General features: G+C 36.2%; 1 protein-coding gene across 5 annotated transcripts in view; it reads left to right on the plus strand.

The window, feature by feature from the left end:
* Positions 1 to 20,066, plus strand: part of RanBP3 (ran-binding protein 3) — a 186,773-nt gene that overhangs the window by 129,095 nt on the left and 37,612 nt on the right. For 4 of the 5 annotated variants that reach the window (XM_090388679.1, XM_090388682.1, XM_090388678.1 and 1 more), the window contains 4 exons: positions 7,126 to 7,170; positions 9,199 to 9,303; positions 12,007 to 12,226; positions 18,520 to 18,574. In XM_090388679.1, the coding sequence (XP_090244805.1) occupies positions 7,126 to 7,170; positions 9,199 to 9,303; positions 12,007 to 12,226; positions 18,520 to 18,574 (425 nt within the window). The remainder of the gene's footprint in view (positions 1 to 7,125; positions 7,171 to 9,198; positions 9,304 to 12,006; positions 12,227 to 18,519; positions 18,575 to 20,066) is intronic. The other variant, XM_090388680.1, reaches the window with a different exon arrangement.

The following is a 20,066-nucleotide window of genomic DNA, read 5'->3' on the forward strand; positions in this document are numbered from 1 at the left end:
ATCCATCTCCGACTTTGTCTTCCAGGTTTTCTTCTAGCTCCTCTTGGATACCATTCTGTTATTTTCTTAGTCCATCTGTCATCATGTCTTCGAGCTATGTGTCCTGCCCAAGACCATTTTAGTTCTTTAGTTTTGATAAGAATGTCCTTTACTTGAGTTTGCTGCCTAATCCATGTGTTTCTCTTCTTATCTAACAGTCTGATTCCCAATATAATTCGTTCCATTCTTCGCTGTGTAGTTCTCAGCTTCTCTTCCATTCTTTTGGTGAGTGCCCAAGTTTCACTTCCATAAGTCATGGTGGGGAGTATACATTGATTCATTATTTTACGTTTCAGACAAACTGGGATATTGCTCTTCAGTATGTGACTATATTTCCTGAATGCTATCCATCCAAAATTTATTCTTCTCTTGACTTCCAGCCATTTATCATTATTACAGCTAATAACTTGTCCCAGATAAGTATATGACTCCACCTTTTCAATTACTGCTCCTTCAATAATTATTTCCCTTTCTGTGGCATACTTGTTCATCATTATTTTTGTTTTAGCCATATTCATCTTTAGTCCAAAATCCTTACTAACTGTGCATAACTGGTTAAGATTTTCCTCTAATTCTTTGGGATCGTGGCTTATGACCACAATGTCATCTGCAAATCGTAAATGGTTTAGGTACTCTCCGTTCACATTGACTCCTTTCTGCGACCAGTCTAATCTTCTGAAAGCGTCCTCAAGGGCAGCAGTAAACAGCTTCGGAGATATTGTCTCCCCTTGTTGAACTCCTTTCTAGATTTTAAATTTCCTACCGTCTTTGTCTAGTCTAATAAAGGAGGTAGCACCCTCATATATTTTCTTCAAAATCATAATATGTGGGGTATCTATGCCTTGTCGTTCCAGTGCCCAAAACATTGCCTTATGCTGTATGGAGTCAAATGCCTTTTCATAATCCACAAATGCCAGGCATAATGGTATTTTATATTCATTTACTTTCTCCATTAGCTGTGATATTACGTGAAGGTGATCCATAGTTGAGAATCCTGTCCTAAAGCCAGCTTGCTCTTTCGGTTGATTCTCATCAAGTATTCTTTCTAATCTGTTAGTAATGACCCTTGTGAACAACTTGTAGATGTGGGATAACAAGCTAGTTGGTCTATAATTTCCAATTTCTGATTTATCTCCTTTCTTATGCAGCAAAACTATGATTGCATTATTCCACTGCTTAGGCATCACATCTTTTCTAATGCACTTTGTGAAGAGCCTTGCCAATTTTTGTGTTATGTCTCTTACTCCCAATTTTAACAACTCTACAGTAACTTAATCTTCCCCTGGGGCCTTCTGATTCTTCATTTTCTTCAATGCATGTTCTACCTCATCAGGAAGAATATCTGGTTTGTTGTATGTGTTGCTACTTTGCAGTCCATCTTCCCCACTTCTGGCATCATTCCCTCGCTCCTTGTATAATTCTCTATAGTAGTCTTCTGCTATTTGAATTATGCCTTCTCTGCTGTTTATAAGTACACCATCGCTATTCTTCAGTTTCAGTATCATTTGTCTTTCTGTATTACTTCATTTGTCTTTCTGTATTACTTCATGGCTGCTGATTTAAATCGTTTGTTTTCCCTCAATGCTTGTTCTACTTTTCTTGTGTTAAATCTTATGTCCTCTCTGAGTCTCTTTCTAATGGCTTTGCATAACTCAGTATACTCAATTTTTTCTTTGTTAATGTTTAACTTGCTCTTCATTTTTCGCCTTCGGTTCATCATAACAAGTGTTTCTTGACTAATTTTTCCTTCTTTGGATTTTTTTTTTTCCTAAGGTTTCTTGGGCTTTATCACTTTCAGAAAGTACATAGTGAACCTTAGGAAAGTACATAGTGAAATGCAAGCATATGGCATCGAAATGAAAATAAGAAAAAATTTAATATTAAATGTAATATTTATTAGAAATTTCAAACCAGCGCCTTTGCTAGCTAAAAAACTTACCCCACCAGTGCTATCACCAGTTTCGCTAAAGTGTTGATAAAAGAGTTTTGCCTTTTCATGAATGATGAGTGAACTTAACAGAATTTTATTTTGAGTTCGGTCTTCTATCCACAGATTTAAAGCTTTTTCCATTTTTTCTAATTTAACATCACGAGTTACAGAGAATTTTTGAAGCAATTAGCGCATTTTCACAGACACTACGGCGGATTTTTTCTTCCGATTTCTTGATTGATCGTACCATTGACTCATTTATTTTATGTTTTGCCACTGAGGAGACATTTTCACCATTAGAAATTTTATCTAATAACTCAATTTTATTCGCTAATGTCATCACCTTTGATCTTTTCACATTTTCCCTTGTTATTCGTAGCCATATTTTTGTACGGGTTAGAAAGAACTTGTCCACAATAAAGTCACTTCCTTTCATTAACTTTTTTTTTTTTTTTTTTTTTTTTGTATTAGTTGTTGGCGCATCAGCTTCTATGGCCATATTGCACCTCCCAAAGTTTTTGCATTTTACTGTGATCCAAGCCCGAGGCGGGAATCGAACCTGCAACCTTTGGGTTGTCAGGCAGGCACTTTACCTACCTGGCTAGCCCAGTCGGCTTCATTAACTTGAAAAAGTCTCTGTTTTACGCTGCAAAACGGTTTACGATTTATCACTTTTGTAAGCATATAAATTAAAAGCAAACGATGAAACCTTCCATGAACAAGTGCATAACACATACTGAACAAGGATTAGCAAGAAACATCCATACCGAATAGCGGGGGTTTACTCTACTGCTGGTATACTATAATTGAATATTTATGGAAAACATTTATCCCAGCTCTTGGCATCATGCCACAGTTCTTGCCTTTTTTTGAAACCTGGAAAAGACCCTACCAAGCCATACGATTACCGACCAATTTCCCTCTCCAGTTGCCTTGGTAAAATACTTGAAAAAATTATTCATAATCGACTTGTTTGGATTATCGAAACACAACGCCTAATGAGTAATAATCAAACAGGTCCTCCTTAGATCTCATGATCAAGGCAGAGTCTGCAATTCGCAATGCCTTCGTCAAAAATGAACATCTTGTTTTGGTTTCCATAGACATAGAGAAGGCATTTGACATTACCCGGCGCCATGCATTCTGAGCGACCTCCATGCCCTTGGTCTACGAGGCAACCTTCCTATATTCATTAGGAACTTTCTCCAGAATCATTCGATACCACAACTCGCTTTCTATGACATTTTTTACAGGAAGGAGGAGTTCCACAAGGTTCTGTATTGAGTGCAACCCTCTTTGCTCTTAAAATTTATTCTATCACAAAAGAACTTCCAAATACAGTTGAGACCTATCTTCATGCAGATGATCTCTCCATTTCTTGACACTCTCAAAATATGAGATCCATTAAATGTCAATTGCAGATATCCTTGAATAAGGTCCAAAGGTGGGCAGGACTCGATGGCTATCGTCTATCTCAGCAGAAAACTGTTGCAATCCACTTTTGTAATCAACGAAACATGCATACAAGATCCTGAACTTCAGATGTCAAATTTTACCATTCCAATGACCAGCAGTATCAGATTCTTGGGATTAATCTTTGACATAAAATAAAATTTTTTTGAGCATATTAAATCAGTGCGTACTTCCTGTCTTAAAAAACTGAACATACTCAGAGCTTTATCTGCGCTGTCTTGGGGAGCAGACCGTCCATCTTTGCTTCTCTTATACAGAGCATTGATCAGATCCCGTTTGGATTATGGTGCTCCAATCTACGATTCTGCCCGACAGAGTACACTATGCTGGTTGGACCCTATACAGAATAGTGCATTGCAGATTGCCCTTGGAGCATTCAGGACATCTCCTACTCAGTTTATATATCAAAGCACATGAGTCCCCTCTTTGTCTCCGCAGGAAAACACTACTTCTTAAGTATGCAGCCCGAATACAAAGTTGCTGTCACATCCTACCTCTTTAATCCACCACTGCAAAACCTCTATAGAAATAAACCCAGTAAAATAAGACTGGCAGGCTTACGCCTAATTGAAATAACACAGAGTTGGAATATTCCTAATGTCAACAGGCTAGAAGTAGTGAAATGCTCTCATCCACCTTGGACACCACCTCCTCAATTAACTTGTGATACTTATCTTTAAAATGGAGAAAGAATCACCTACTGTCACTCAACGTGAAACAACTCCATGCAAGCCATATTCAGAAATATGCTAGTTTATTGCCAATATATACTGATGGCTCCAAATCACATTCAGCTGTTGGAGCAGCAGCAGTATTTTCCACTACAGTCATTTCTGCTTCACTTCCACCTAAATATAGCAGCTTTTCTGCAGAACTTCATGCAATAAAATTACCTTTAGAAAACTTCTACCCATCTCTAAAATAATTGTATACACTGACTCTCTAAGCTCAATTACAGGAATACAAAACTTTTCTTACAAGGTTCATCCTATGTTAAACCAAATCAGAAGCCGATTATTAAAAATTGAGGAATGTCATCAATCAGTGACCTTTTGCTGGAACCCAGCCCATTCGGGGATAAAAAGGAATGAACTCGCTGACAAAACTGCCAAAAATCAATCAACTTATGATTTAACCTGTGCTCCTATTCCAATCTATGACTATAATCATATTATACAAACAACATGTGCCGACCGGGCTAGCCGGGTAAGTAAAGTGCCCGTCTGGCAACCCAAAGGTTGCGGGTTCGAATCCTCCCTCGGGCTTGGATCAAAGTACTGCAAAAACCTTGGGAGGTGCATTATGGCCACAGAAGCCGATGCGCCAATAACTACCAAAAAAAAAAAAAAAACACAAACAAACATGTCTTGCACAGTGGAAAGAGCTATGGCACACCCAAACCAATAATAAACTCTATCAGTTAAAACAGCACCCAAAGCTTTGGCACTCTAGCACCAAAACAGTGTGAAGAGAAGAAGTGGTACTTGCACAGGCACGAATAGGACATACTTATCTCACTCACCTCCATCTACTCACAGGAGAGGATCCTGCTCAGTGTCCACACTGTTCAGCACATTTATCAGTGAAACATATCCTAATTGACTGCCCACAGTATCAACAGGACAGAACATCTATCCTGTCTTCCCTGACAAATCTGCGAGAACCGATGACATTAAAGTATATTATTGGCGAGGAAGCAAATATCAATGAATTTTTATCTTTTCTGAAAAAATCAAATTCTGAAAGATTACCGTAACAAAAATCAAGTCATTACAACAGAATTTTGTTTTTAGCAGTTCCCTATGAATAGGCTCACTATAGCCCCAGAAGCTTATGTGCCATTAAACCTCCATAACACACACACCAACATGAAGTTCCTCAAGATTAGTAAATTGGGATAGCTGTCGGTGATATATATGCAGAAATTTGCTAGTAGTAATAGAGGTAATAATTCCGCTGCACAAATCAGTGGTCAGACCAAATATTGAATATTGTGTACAGGTCTTGGGCTTCATTTCAGGAAGATATGAACTTGCTTGAAAGGATTCAAAAAGTGCAACAAGACTAGCTGTGGATGCTAGTTTGGAAACTAGGCATCTGACTCAGGTGAGCAAATTTAATGATGTGGACATATTTTCACTTGCTAGAATGATGCAAAGAAAGGGATGTAGATTCAAAAAAGGAAAAAAGACTTTCATTAATTGAGTAATCAACTGTTAGAACAACTTATCCTAGCATTGTATGATCCAGAGAGCTTATGTAGATATAAAGAGGGATTCAGTAAAAATAAATAAAATATAGTAGTGTGGAAACATTATTTTGTTTTTATTTTGATTATTTTTTTATTTGTTATCAATGATGAAAGCTACGTAAGCTTTACTTTATAAGCCATTTTAATGCTATTAACACACTAGGGCAATAGTAATGTATTCTCAGCATTATATTTATCATGACACTGCAAGCTTTTAACCTTCTCACAGAAGCAGTTTAGTGAGTCTCCTCCTTTGGTACTGACTAACTCAGCAACAGAGCAAAAACAGCCCATAATGACTCCTTCTGCAACCTTTTTTATAGGGAAGAAAATCAAATAATTCAGGCCATTTCCACCGAGATCAGTTGCCCTATTCACTGCATTGTTTGTGAGTGCATTAAGTGAATAGCATGGCTGCTTTCGCCCATATTGAGATGTTAGGTGCAGTATAACAATCAGCCAATATAAAGTCAGTTGATAAAACTAGGACATCTTCTTATCTTAGTTTGGTCATGGTAAACTTTGAATTTTCTAGATCAGCTTAAGAAATGGTACAAAGTTTTTTTTTTTTTTTTTTGTATGTTAAAAATAAACACGCAACAAAAATAGCCCTCCATCAAGAAAATCTGCACCAAAACTATTCTCTACAAGATTTTTTTTATAAAGTAATAATACATCGTATTGAAAAGCATTGCTAATGATTAAACTAAAATTAAAATTATACCCAAAAGGGTTGCATTTATTAATATATACACTGAGATAACTTAGTATTTGGAACACTTATCTAGTACCTGTTTGTGCCATCTTTAACGTACAGCCAATCTTGAATATGTTGCAGCATAGACTCCATGAGGTACTGAAGGCTGTTTGCAGGTGTGGTAATCTGTGCTGATCATTCCACAGTTGCTGGATATTCAATGGTATTGGATCCAGGCACTGAACAGTTTGCTCCATGGCATCTGACACACTTGCAGTTGGACTGAAATTAAATGATTTTGGCAGCCACTGGAGGACAGAATTTGCTGGAATTCTTGTTAAATCAGTCCAACACTTGCACCCTCTGGCATGCAGTGTTATCTTGTTCAAAGATGCCTTAGAGGTTTAGGAGGATGATTATCATAAATGCACGTGCATGGTCAAAAATGGTGCTGTACAGTTAGGTCACTGGTACAGGACCATCTGCATTCCTTAGCATTTCTGCAGATAACAGCAGTCATATCTTTTCTTCCTTTGGTAATTTTTATAATCCAGCACATTTATCTTTATTCACCGTGTATAATTTTTTTTTATATTATTATATATTGAACCAAATAAAACATAGTTTTCTAATTTTGAGTGGCTTAAACACTAAATTTTGCACTATACTGTTGTGGCTTAAAAAAAAAAAAAAAATAAAAATAAATAAATAAACCTGTGATTCTTTTTTCTCTAGAGTCCAGGCCATTGCTTGCACCACCGACACTGATACTGTCATCTGGTAAGTTGAGGTTATATTTTTGATGCTTTTATTTTTATTTTTGCTACTGATATTTCTGAATTGCCATGTTTATTTAATTGTTTTGTATTATTTATAGGTTCTTGATCCGCTAACAGTATTATTAATTTTTTCATTAATACCTGCATGTAAAAAAATTTAAAAATTATGGACTTATTAATTTTTGAATTTATATGGCACAAGTCCATGGGCCTAGTCCATGGAATTTTGCTGTCAGCTAAACAGCAAAATTCTCCATTCTGAAAGTTTTATGGACCACAAATTTTTTTTAAAAATTTCACATTCAGATTATGATGACATTAGATTTCAATGACAAACTCCATGAACTCTGCATGAGTTAGGATAAATAATTCTGATAGACTATAGTTTCAACTTGTGATGTAATATTAAAAAAAAGGCTTTTATTTCCTCAGAGCTAAGACCTGCTGTGAAACTGAATGCATTAATTTAGCAGTGAGGTTACTGTTGAAACATTTCTGGAGTTCTTCAGTGAAATATAACTCATATTACCCATACCATTCTCTTTACTGTTGTCAGTACCAAAAAATATTTTTCCTTCATAAAGTTTTCTCATCTTAGAAAGCAGAAGTTGAATAAAACGGATGAAGAAGCTGCACAATCCCCCCCCCCCTTTTTTTTTTTTTTGCCAAAAACCTGTCTTAAGAAAGCAGTTTTGAGCTGGCACATTTCTGGTGAAAGAATCAATTTAATTGTAAGTCTATCCTTTGTTATCTGTCATGGTATAGTGGTTTTGTCTCTTGTCACTCAGTTAATGTTCCAAGCGTCAGGCCCCATTGGTGAGTGTAGGAATTTCTTGAAGACCTTTTTACTCATCTCTATAGTATATCAAAAGACAGAGATTTGGGAGTTTTCTGTGAAGCATTTTTTGGGATTTACATCCAGGTTACTTTCTAAGGATTTGCATCCTGCAACTTGGCTTCTGAATATGTTATTCTTCTCTAGACATCATGCACGCAGACTTGTATATACCCCTGTCTCGCTGTATTTTGAAATAATGATAAATAACTTTTGTATTAATTAATAGTTTTAACTGTCAGAGATGAATATTTAATAAACATGGTAATGTGATGTTGAACACAATATTGTTTTCAGTAATGATTTTGGCATACGTTTTCTTGACTTTCATGGATTGAGCACTTTTCCATTTGAAGTTGCTAATATTTAGTTTGTAGGTTTTACTGAGACAGGATTGAGCGGTTTAGTTTGAGAAGTTTTCCAATGAAGTTGATAACATTTAGGTTTTACCGAGACAGCCTTTAATCTTTAAACTTTAATCATCAGTTAAGTTTCCACAGAAAATTATCCTCTTGAATTCTTCTTAAATGGTCCTGAGCTGGATATCATCATTCTTCTCTTTCTTAGTGATTTCCTTCTACTTCTGACTCTCTCTCTCTCTCTCTCTCTCTCTCTCTCTAGAATTTTTTTTGGCTGGTGTATCATAAGCCTCAGGCTTCCTTTTACCATATGGCCAATATTAATAATAATGACAAGAATCAAATTTCACTTATTTGCTTTTGTCATTTAAATAGAATCTGAGGAGATAATGATAGCAGTTGAAACCAACTTTAACTCTCTAACTTTAGCAGTTTGTTGGAATGCACTAAAACATCGACCTTGTGTGTTATCATTGACATCTTCCCTGCCATCTTTAAACCTTTTAAATCAAAAACTCATATTATCAGTTTAATATTTGAATTTTCTTGCATGCAGATTTCCTTACCTTTGCAAAATGTGTTATTAGTTCTTTGTTTTAAAGTGATATCGTTAAGGCAAAAAGCAGAAACCCTCCATCACCTTGTGGAAGTTACATAGCAAAATCAGCCTCATTATTTTATAATCATACCCTGTGTATTTTAAATGTTATTTTTTATAAAGATTATGTCTGGAGTTTATTATAGTTTGAATGTGATTATGAATTTGAATATGCAGTTATGCATATGTTTAAATTTCTCTGTTACTGCATACCTGTCTTTTTCCTCCCCTTTCTAGATGTATCTCATAATGTTACCTCTTCTACACCAAAAATTGTACTGAGGCCTTCTGCCCTTGCAGTTCAAGCCGAAAAACTAAAATTTGCCAACATGCAAGCAACAGGTTGGTAATATGAATCATATGGATTAGCTTAAGAATTTTGATTTAGTTCATATGGTAGAAGATTGGTAAAATGAGTGCTTATATTTTTTATTATTATTTTTATTATTTTTTTCCTCCCATAATCGCTGGGTTTAGTTATTTTGGTTGATGTTTCAAAAAGTAAAATTCTTCTGGAAAATAGTCAAGGTCAAGCATGATATCCATATGTGCAAAGTATCCTCCTAATAATTCAGTGACCACCTTTATATGTGACCTTGTTGCATAAAAGAAGTCCAATTATTGTTGTTACCCACTTATGTTATTCATGGTTCAAAGTGCTCAATTTTTTACAAATCATTTCTATTTTAAAGATTATTGTTGCGACTATAATCAGATTCAGGAACAGATTGCCTTTTTAATGGATCAGAATGCTAAGAAAATGTACTCTGTCCTGATTATGATAATTTTCAGTTAAGAGTGATTCTTTTGACATTTATTGGAGTTTACCTGTAGGTTTTATTCTCAGATCTTTCATAGATGCATTGCTATACTAGAATCCTAGCAGTGAACCTTCAGACTTTTAAGAGAATTACTGCATTCTGCCTGGTCAAGTGTGAAAGCACAAGTAGGAGACACACAAATCTTCAATGGCATTAAGATCTAAAATTAGGTCTAGATGTTTTTTCACATATATTTTGAAGAATTAGTCTTATGAGGAAGATTAACTGTCAGAAGTTTGCAACCCTTGGTAAGGATCAGGGAAGTCAGCAATTCTAGGTTGTCTGCAGAAATTTCCTTTTCAAAAAAAGGAAGTAATTTTCAAGGTGACTGTGCTTAGGATAAAGCTAACCTGATCAGAGAGAGAGAGAGAGAGAGAGACCACAGCACTTGTCTACGCTACAACTTTCAGAATATGGAAGGTTACTATAATGATAGTGTGAATTTGTTGGTTTTCAAAGATGGAGTGAAGATGACTCATCATAATGGCCACTTTCTTCCCAGATGCCAATAAAGATCCTTTTTTTTTCTTTTTTTTTTTTTCTGTATTAAAAACTTATTTTCATTCTTTTAATAGTGGAAGCTGAAACACACACCCAGAGAAATTATTTTATTATGCAATTTGCCCAGATAATTTTCCTTTAATTTAAAGGTTACATTCCAGATAATAACTTCAGCAGAACTTAAGCAGCTATAGTGCAACTGCAACCAAGTTGTCTGCATGGAAGTGTACACTACTTACCAAAAATTTCATTTCATGTTAGTGAGCATTGCAAACAAGATGTATGCAAAGCAGAAACACATTTCAAAGTATACAGACAGTAGCAGAGATATCACAGCAAGGGGATTTAATGGAGGTCAAAGATGCTTAATTGTCAAATACCATTTGACAATTAAGTGTAATAATTTTGTGTAATTTGACAATTACACAAAATTATTCCCACTTTATTAAGATCTGCACTGATAGTTCAAATTCTGGCAATAAAGTGGGTGCAGCTGCTGCCTTCCCTAATACAACTGTTTCAATTTCACTTTTGGCTGAATGCAACAGTTATACTGCTGAGCTTCATGCTATTGAGCTTGCCCTGGAAAATATTTCACACCTGTAAATCAATAAAAGCATAATATGTATGGACTTGAAGAGTGCTCTCTTAGCTTTGAAAAACACCTCCTCACGATCCTTTTTTAAAGCGCATAAGACATGAGCTGATATGTCTCTGTGAGCATCAACAAACTGTTATCTTCTCTTGGATAGGAAATGAATCCAGGAAATGAACGTCCATCCAGCATAGCCTCAGCAAATAATCTCATCCCATATCCTGATTATAGATGCAATATACAGAGAATATATATATGGAATAATGAACACTTTTGTGGAGAATGCAAACACAGTAGGCTGTTTCAACTGAAACCTGAACCACAATTATGGACTTTCTTCTAGCCTCCATAAAAATAGGAAAGAAGTAATTCTAGTCAGAACCTGAATAAATCATACTTCACTCATATGTTTCTGCTTACAGAAAATAATCATCCTCAGTGTACGCACTTGGCACCACTAACAGTAAAGTATGTACTTATTGAAGGTACTTTGTTCAACAATGCCTGACACTCCACATTCAGTTTCCTCTGAGATCTGCAAGAACCTTTGTTACTCAACCACATCATAAGTAATGATGCAAAACTTCTCAAATTTTTTTTTTCCTACCTGAAACAAATTAAAATGTATTACTGCTTCTGACTGCACCTCTGGCAATTATTATATGTAGCCTCAATTACTTTGGGAGGTGTAGTATGGCCCAAGTAGTCTTTGCACCAGAAATTTCCATAACAACAACCTTCTCTCCTCTTTTGTTCATCTAGAAAAACATGAGAAGGTGACTTCATAATAATAGCAGTTAAATATTTTGTTGGAGTTATAAGGCTTGGTAAATCAACCTAATTTTTATATTTTATTTTTTGTATCAGTTAGAATAGACAAAAATATGCACCTTGTGTTTTTTCTAAACTTATCTTCAATTTTTTTTTATTTTTCTTTTATTTTATATCAGTGTTTAATGTAAGACCTGAGATTTCTTTAATTTTTTATTTATTTTAAAATATATACACAGGATATCATTATAAAGGCTTTTTTTATTATTATTTTTTTATTATTACAAACTACGTTAATAGCCTTTGAAATGCCTGAATAAAAAGCAATCTTATTTCTCTTCTTTTGTTTGTTTTTAGGATCAAAGCAAGATGACAAAGAAAATAAAAATGATGAAAATGATGCTATAGCATCAAAAGAAATTAATTCTACAATATGTGAAAGTAATGGGAAAGTTTTAAGGCCTGAATTGACAAATCCTCTATTATTGTCAGCTGATAGTGCTGCTAAAATTTTGGTTTCCAAATCTGGGTCAGGAGAAACTAGTTTTGGTTTAGCAGCTTCTCAATCAGATGAAATGTAAGTTTTAGCTGAGTTTTTTAAACATAAATTATAATTAGTTCCCATTGATTTCCATATCTGTATACAATACAAATGTAGCAGTGATACAAGCTGGTGTCAAAGATTCCCAGAGTGAATCTTTATTTAAACAAATTTAATATTTACGGTTAATTACACATTGAAGTTTTCAAAATAATGACCCTGGTTATTTACATGCATTTTTCCCACCAATTGCAGACTAAGCTTATTTGAAATCTTTTTTTCAAAATGCCTTGGAATGAGTTTAGTGTGCTCTTAATTTTGCTTTTAAAGATGGAGAGCCACTCTATACACATCTGGATCCTCCACATATATTTCTCTTGATGTATACATCAGATAGGCTTCAAGATAAAGACGTTTTAAAAATTCCTTTGCTTTTGTAATAACTGATAGATAGGATTTACCATGCTGGATGCAAAAGGAATGTTTTTTCTGAGGTAGAATGCTCTGAGACTATTGTAGAAAAAAGGACACTAAATATAGCACAAAATTAACACATCAAATTAATGCAACAATTAGGTTTATATTTGCAAAGTGAGATTCTACTACCTGAATACCAAGGCACCTTAGCAATCAAATTAAAATCATAAAAATAAAACAAAAGTGACATTCATCCTTAGCTGTACAAACACGACCACCCACCAGAGGAGATGCATTTCTACTGCTAAGGATGAGTATCACTTTGATTTATTTTTACCTTTATGATTTTTTTTTTTATTAAATTTGAGTATTAGAATATTTTAGTACTCGGCTAACAGAATCACACTTTTCTAAGTATAGTACTAATTGTTGTATTAATTTGCTCCTTTAATTTGTGGAGTATATTTAGTGTTACTTTTTCTATAATGGTCTCAGAAACATAATCACATTTTATTTTTGTATTCAAGATAACAGTTCTCTGTTTTTGTAGAAATTCACATAGCCAGGCAAGTGCAGACACATTCATGATGTGACTTCTATAATTATTTACTTGTGTTAAGTAAATAGCTATTTTGTTAGGCAGTGAATGTTTCTTAAGCATGTTCACATATGCATAAAGCACCTTGGTTTCACCATGTTCATTAGTCCATCGATCTGAGTATAACTGCTTAATTCCCAGTGGGCGGAAGATCAGAAATCCAAAAATTAAATAAATACGTGTCCAATAAAAAAATTTTTAATACACATTTAATTACAAGTGATTTGTAGCTTTCAAGGCTAAATGGGCCTCTTCGTCAGCAAATACTAACAGAATGGAGACAGAGACAAATTTTAAAGGATGCAGTTGTGCACGTAATGAGGCATGCGTGGGCGCAAGGTTGACCATTCAACCACTAGATTGGTGTTCATTGTTGCTGCATGGACGTCTGTGGTTATGCTTCCAGCACTTATCTAGTCTCAAAACAGTTGCCTTCAAATAGGGTGTAGTCTCATTCCCTTGCCACAGTTCATAGTTCTTGAATTACATGATATATTAAGTGACTCTAGCCAGAGTCGGTGGCGAAAGTGTCGGGACTGGTCAATTACTTCATAGTCGCGCTTGGGATTACGGTCATGGCGGGTCAACCAGAAGTGTTCTGCAATTGCGGATTGGTCAGTCTCAGCAAGGCGAATCGATCTGCAAGCAGGTCTTGAAGGCATCTCAAGGTCTCCCCTACGTAGCAGCTGTTACAGTCTTTGCAGGTTATGTGGTATACTACACCGCTGCACAAGAGAGGGGCGACTGGAGTCTTCACGCTGGAAACCAGAGAATGCAAGTTTCTACCAGGTAGCTACACGCATTTTACGTTGTATTCTTGAAGGATTTTTGAAATCTGGCCCGACATGCCCGGATAGTAGGGAATGTAGGCAGTAGGTACATTGTCATGAGTTGATGGCAGTCTCAGGTGGATCACGAGCTCCTGCACTTGCAATAAGCACTTGTCCAATATGTTGGTTAGATAGTCACAATTGTGCTTCATTTATGCCGGAGTGGCTCCAAGCCTGGGAGAACAGGGTGCGGGCAGTGCTGTTGAGATGGCCAGATCTGTAGTTAGTGAACTGACTGTACCACATTGACTTGTGGTATACTGAAGTTTCCAGGTGTCGGCCCATGTGTTTTACCAGGACATCCAAGAATGGAAGGGATCCGGCCACTTCTAACTCTAAAGTGAACTGGATGAACACAGACAAGGAATTGAGGTACTCCAGTAATGTTGTTTCAGAACCACGTGGGATGACGGTAAAGATGTCATTGACGTATCTGCACCATGTTGTAATAGGTATAGGTGGGTTCAGGAATATCTGTTCTTCCATGGCAGTGCCGTGCACTTGCTTGTATAAGGAATCTTCAAAGGTAATGACGCTGCCTGATAAACACAGGTTGAGGGTGGTACAGATGTCGTCAGTGAACAGTGATGGTCTGCTCTGTAGGTTTGGGTCATTATCCAGAAGCCTCTTGGTGCAGATTACAGCCTGTTGGACAGGAATCGATGTAAATAGGGAGACTACTTCGAATGACGCTATAATCTCGTCAGAGATTGAGAGCTCTTTAATAAGGTGAATGAACTCACCTTAGTGACAGCATGGATGGTATTTCCTACTAGAGGTGAGGAGTCATGCAGCAATATATTTGGATAGTTCATATGTAGGTGCATTGCAGCAGGACACAATGGGTCAGAGAGGAACGCCTGGCTTATGAATCTTAGGCAGACCATAAAATTGAGGTAGTTGGCAGCCTGTGGCATGAAGAAGCCACTGAGTCGAAGTAGAAATTTTCTTTGCTTTAAACCATGCATAGACAAGTTTGTTTACGTCTGACTCCAGGGGTTCATAGACGTTGCAATCTTGTAGGAGGACGAGGGCTTTCTCTAGATAGGCTGACCAGTCCAATATGACAGTGTGACGTCCCTTGTCAGCGGGAAGTACGACAATGGTGTTGTCTTTTCTTATGGAGGAAATAGCGCTGTGCTGCTGGTGATTAAGGTTGGAGTGGATGGGCCATGTGCATCGCAGGACGGAGGCCGTTTTGAAGCAAATTTTGTTAGCAGCTTTTTCAGGGAGGTTGGTAATGCTTGCGTCCACTCCCATAGCAAGTTGTGTGATTGGCGGTTTCGACGGCACAATGGCGAACTAAAATGCATGCAGCAGCTACCTGGTAGAAACTTGCATTCTCTGGTTTCCAGCATGAAGATTCTGGTCGCCCCTCTTTTGCGCAGCGGTGTAGTATACTGCGTAACCTGCAAAGATTGTAACAGCTGCTACATAGAGGAGACCTCGAGTTGCCTTGCTGAGACTGACCAAGCCGCAATCACAGAACACTTCTGGTCAACCCACCATGACCTTAATCCCAAACGCGACTATAAAGTGATTGACCAGTCCTGACACTTTCGCCACCGACTCTGGTTAGTCACTTAATATATCATGTAATTAAACCCCAGTATATGAACCGCAGCAAGGGAATGAGACTATGCCTTACCTTGGAGGCAACTGTTTTGAGACTAGATGAGCACCTGAAGCATAAGCACACATGTCCATGCAGCAACAATGAACACCAATCTAGTGGTTGAATGGTCAACCTCATGCCCACGCATGCCTCATTGCACGCATAACTGTATCCTTTAAAATTTGTCTTAACGTCTCCATTCTGTTAGTATTTGCTGACGAAGAGGCCCGTTTAGCCTCAAAAGCTGCAAACCATTTGTAATTAAATGTGTATTAAAAATTTTTTTAATACACATTTATTTATACGTATTTATTTACTGGACATACGTGTTTATTTATTTAAGCAATGGATCCCAGTACTACAGGCCCATTTACTCTCAATCCAGCAATTATTATTTATTTTCATACATATCATATTATTCATCCATACTGGATATATAATGTTTGTTGCCATGTTGCTGATTGGAGGAATGAATAGGCATTATAATGGATGTCCAAAAAAAATTCTCTATTTAAAGAATGCACATATGAAAGTTGCCTTTGAAGAGCTTTTTTTTTCTCATTATCAGTTTACTAACTATATATAAATTATTGCTATTACTGTTATATGCAGAAACATGAAATACATGTAACCAAAAAAAAAAAAAAAAACATTTGACATCCTGGAATAAGAAACTTAAAAATATGATAAATTTTTAAACTTTAAAAAAAAAAAATTCAGGGGGTGGGGAATGTTGATGCTCAATATAGTGTTTCAAAGAACATGGAGGTAGTACTTTACCAAACTTCTGACTGCTGTTACATTTCTGTTATTGCTATGCATTATACTTAATTTTAATTTCAGAAACTTACATTTTTATATAAAAAAATAAGTATTATGAAATAAAAATGAGATTTCTGTTATCTGAGGATAAATTGCATCCCACTTTGGTAGTACAGTCGATTCTGGTTATTTGGGACACATCGGGACTAGTGCATTTTGGCCCGATTAAGCGGCTGCCCCAATTATCCGAAGTTTCACGTAAATAGTTAAAAATACAATGTCCCCCCCCTCTTTACAATCGGTTCACTGTACAATCAAATCATGTTACGATAGAGTCACCATAGTAAAGTACCGTTCACTATATGATGTGTAATAAGCGCCGGTCATTGTGATCACGTTTGTGAATTGAATTTTAATTCAATTAAACCGCAATTCTAATTAGCGAAAATAGGAGGAATATTATCCACAGGCTATAAAAATAAAGATATATTAAGTACAAATTTATCCTTTATTACCTTACCAATTAAAAAATTAAATGATACGTGATAATCGGAAGAATATACGTGATAATCGGAAGAATTAATACGTAATGTAATATGTACATACTAACTAAACTAGTTGACATTTCTGTTCACTGTCATTTGTGGGTGCGAGCTAAAATTTAAAACAGTAAAAAGATAAGCAATCAATAACAAAGAACATGGCACACAAATTGCAAGTAACACTATATGCGCAAGTGAGAACGGAGTAACAAATTACGAAGCTTTAAAAATAGGAATGAAGAGCAGATTCTAAAAATTATTTTTTTTATATGATTGAAGATTCCATAGAAGTGTTAACACATTTCACCATAATAACCCACAGAATTCCAGCTGTCGGTATTAGTGCAAATTCAATAAGATCGAGATTACTATCAGTTTATGATAGATTTCGCTAACACAAAAGCCCAATAAACAGGTGACTGCTAATTGTTTTATGGTTGTGACCTCCAGAAATCTGACCGAACTACGTGTACGGTCGGAGACAATCGTAGGGTAATCTTCAGTGCTGCGGTCTCCTGCCCCGATTAAACGGCATTTTATCCCAATTAAGCGAAGTAAACCCTGGCTATTTTCTCGATTGGGTTCTGTTTTTTAAGATTTGCCCCAAATAAACGGCTGCTCTGGTTAACCGGTGGCCCAAATAACCGGAATCCACTGTATTTAATTTTTCATGATTTTCTGTAATTTATCTCAGCTCATTGGGATTCAGTTTCTTGCTGCAGAAGGTATCCAGCAGTAAAAGTTTAATATGTTTGCCTACACTGTCATCCATGACTTGCAGTACACTATGACCTACAAAAAATGAATGCCCAAATGTGTTGGTGCTCGAGCATAATCATTTAGTGAGTTTGAAGCTCTGGATATATGTTAAATGCTGAATCCAAAAAAATTCATTTTTGGATTGCACGAACTATGGAGGGCAAAGATAGTATTGAGCGAAAACATCTGTCATCACCATAGCTGGGAAAAAGAATTCAAGAATTGTACAAACACTGGGAGGATTGTGCTCATGCTGTTCCTTGGCTTGCAGGGCTCATTGCTGCACAGTTTCATGTGTCAGGGTAATAGTCATGTTTGTTCAGTTCTTAGACATTTTCCAAAGTGATCTTCAATGTACCAGCAAAAACAAAACACAGATATGTAAACTGATGGTATTGTTTTGTTATGGGACAATGTTCGACCACCAGTGGTGCAACTTCAGTGATTCCACTGTGAACTACATTACCATTCTTTGTGTAGCCTGGGCTTCCCTGTTTTTGGGATACTGAAAACTTATCTAGCAGGAAATCAATTCAGATGATGATATAGAGCAAATGTATCAAAGCTACCCAGGGTTCAAAAAAATTTAGTGGGATAGGTGCCTGAGCAGTTATGGAGATTACTCTAAGAAATATCTCTGGTTGGTAGGGAAACATCAAATTGTTTTCATCTGACTCTCCATCATCATCTTGTATATCTGTCTGACTCCAAACATAAAAGCTATCTTAAACATCTTAATTACTTGCAGTTAAATATATACCTAGCTTGGTATTATATGGAAAATATTTTTAATGTAATTTTTTTAGGTCAAGCGATTCTGCCAGTTTTGTGTTTGGTCAGAACCTTCGAGAAAGAGTTTTGGTAAGTTATACTTATTATCTATCCTTTAGTTAATTTATCAAATTATAGTCCGTATCTTTTCTCATATTCTTATCATGGACATTTTAAAATGTGCACATTTTCGGTTAGTTGTAGCAAAATGTTTATTTGTCATGGAGAATAATTTTTGTGTATTTATTTTCCTCCCTACAACTTTTGATGTAGGATAGTTTAAAAAGTGAACCTACATCTACTGAAAGTTTTAAGGTAAACCCTAGGTGATATAAGCATTAAAAGTTGTGGGGAGGGAAGCTGTTCTACACAGCCTGAAATTAACTGGTGAGGGAGCTAATGATGATTTTGAAGCAGCAGAAACATACTGTGAAACTTTATAAGAGAGAGAGGAGGAGGATATTTACCATGCTGTATCTTTGTAGATGAAGCCTTTTTTTTTTTTTTGAAAAGGAATGTACAGAAAAACTTATTTCCTGTGAGGAAATAAGTCCATGCCTGGGTTTAAGGGCAGCAAAAGATAGAATAACCATTCTTTTAGTAGCAAATACTAAAGGAGATTTTAAGTAGAAGCCCATGCTAATATATCACAGAGAATCCAAAGGCTCTTAAAGGATGTAAAAACCTCTTCCTGTTGTGTAGTGATCGAGTCACTGTTTGATGAGAAATATTTCAAAAATAATATCACACACAAAGCATTATAGCTTTGTGACAATGCCCTTGGATATCCAATCAACTTAACAAGACTGATAATATTAGAGTTGAATTTTTCCCAAAATTTACAACATCCTTGATCAAACCTAGTACTGCATAAGGTTAGCAGTAACCTCAGAGTAATATATCAACTGTGCGGTACTACACTCAGGGTGGTAGAGAATGAAAAAGATCTGGGGGTAATTTTCCAGTCAGATATGAAGTTTTCTGAGCAGTGCAGACAGTCTGCAAGAGTAGCTAATGGTGTCTTGTCAAAGATATACAACAGTTTTTCTAATAGGAAGATAAGGAACTCAAGGTTTGGCCTGACCATTGCCTTATACAAGGCAATGGTCAGGCCACACCTTGAGTACTGTATACAGGTCTGGAGGCCTCATTTTAGGAAGGATGTAGAGCTGCTGGAACGAGGACACAGAAGGGCAACGAGATTGGTGAATGGAACAAAAGGTTGCTCTTACAAAGAAAGGCTTAAGTCATGCAGATTGCAGTGTCTGGAGACTAGGAGGTGATCTGATTGAGGTGTATAATCCTTGAATGGTTTGTGCAAGCTCAATGCTGATGGGATTTTTCCTCTTGCCCAGATTAATCGCCTGATGGGACATAAATTCAAATTGAGGAAAGACAGTTATAGAATAGATGTATGGAAATTTGCCTTTAGCCAGCGGGTGGTTGATTGCTGAAACAAACTTCCCTCTGTCATTGTAGAAGTTAGCAGCTTAAATAAATTCAAGACACGAATAGACAAACAATTTGCAGTGATTGAGTGGGTGAAATGGGAAGTGTTTTTTTTTTTTTTTTTTTTTAACTG

This window comes from Mastigoproctus giganteus, chromosome 14 (genome assembly GCF_048544385.1).
Source record: "Mastigoproctus giganteus isolate SK-2022 chromosome 14, ASM4854438v1, whole genome shotgun sequence".
Classification (NCBI taxonomy): domain Eukaryota; kingdom Metazoa; phylum Arthropoda; class Arachnida; order Uropygi; family Thelyphonidae; genus Mastigoproctus; species Mastigoproctus giganteus.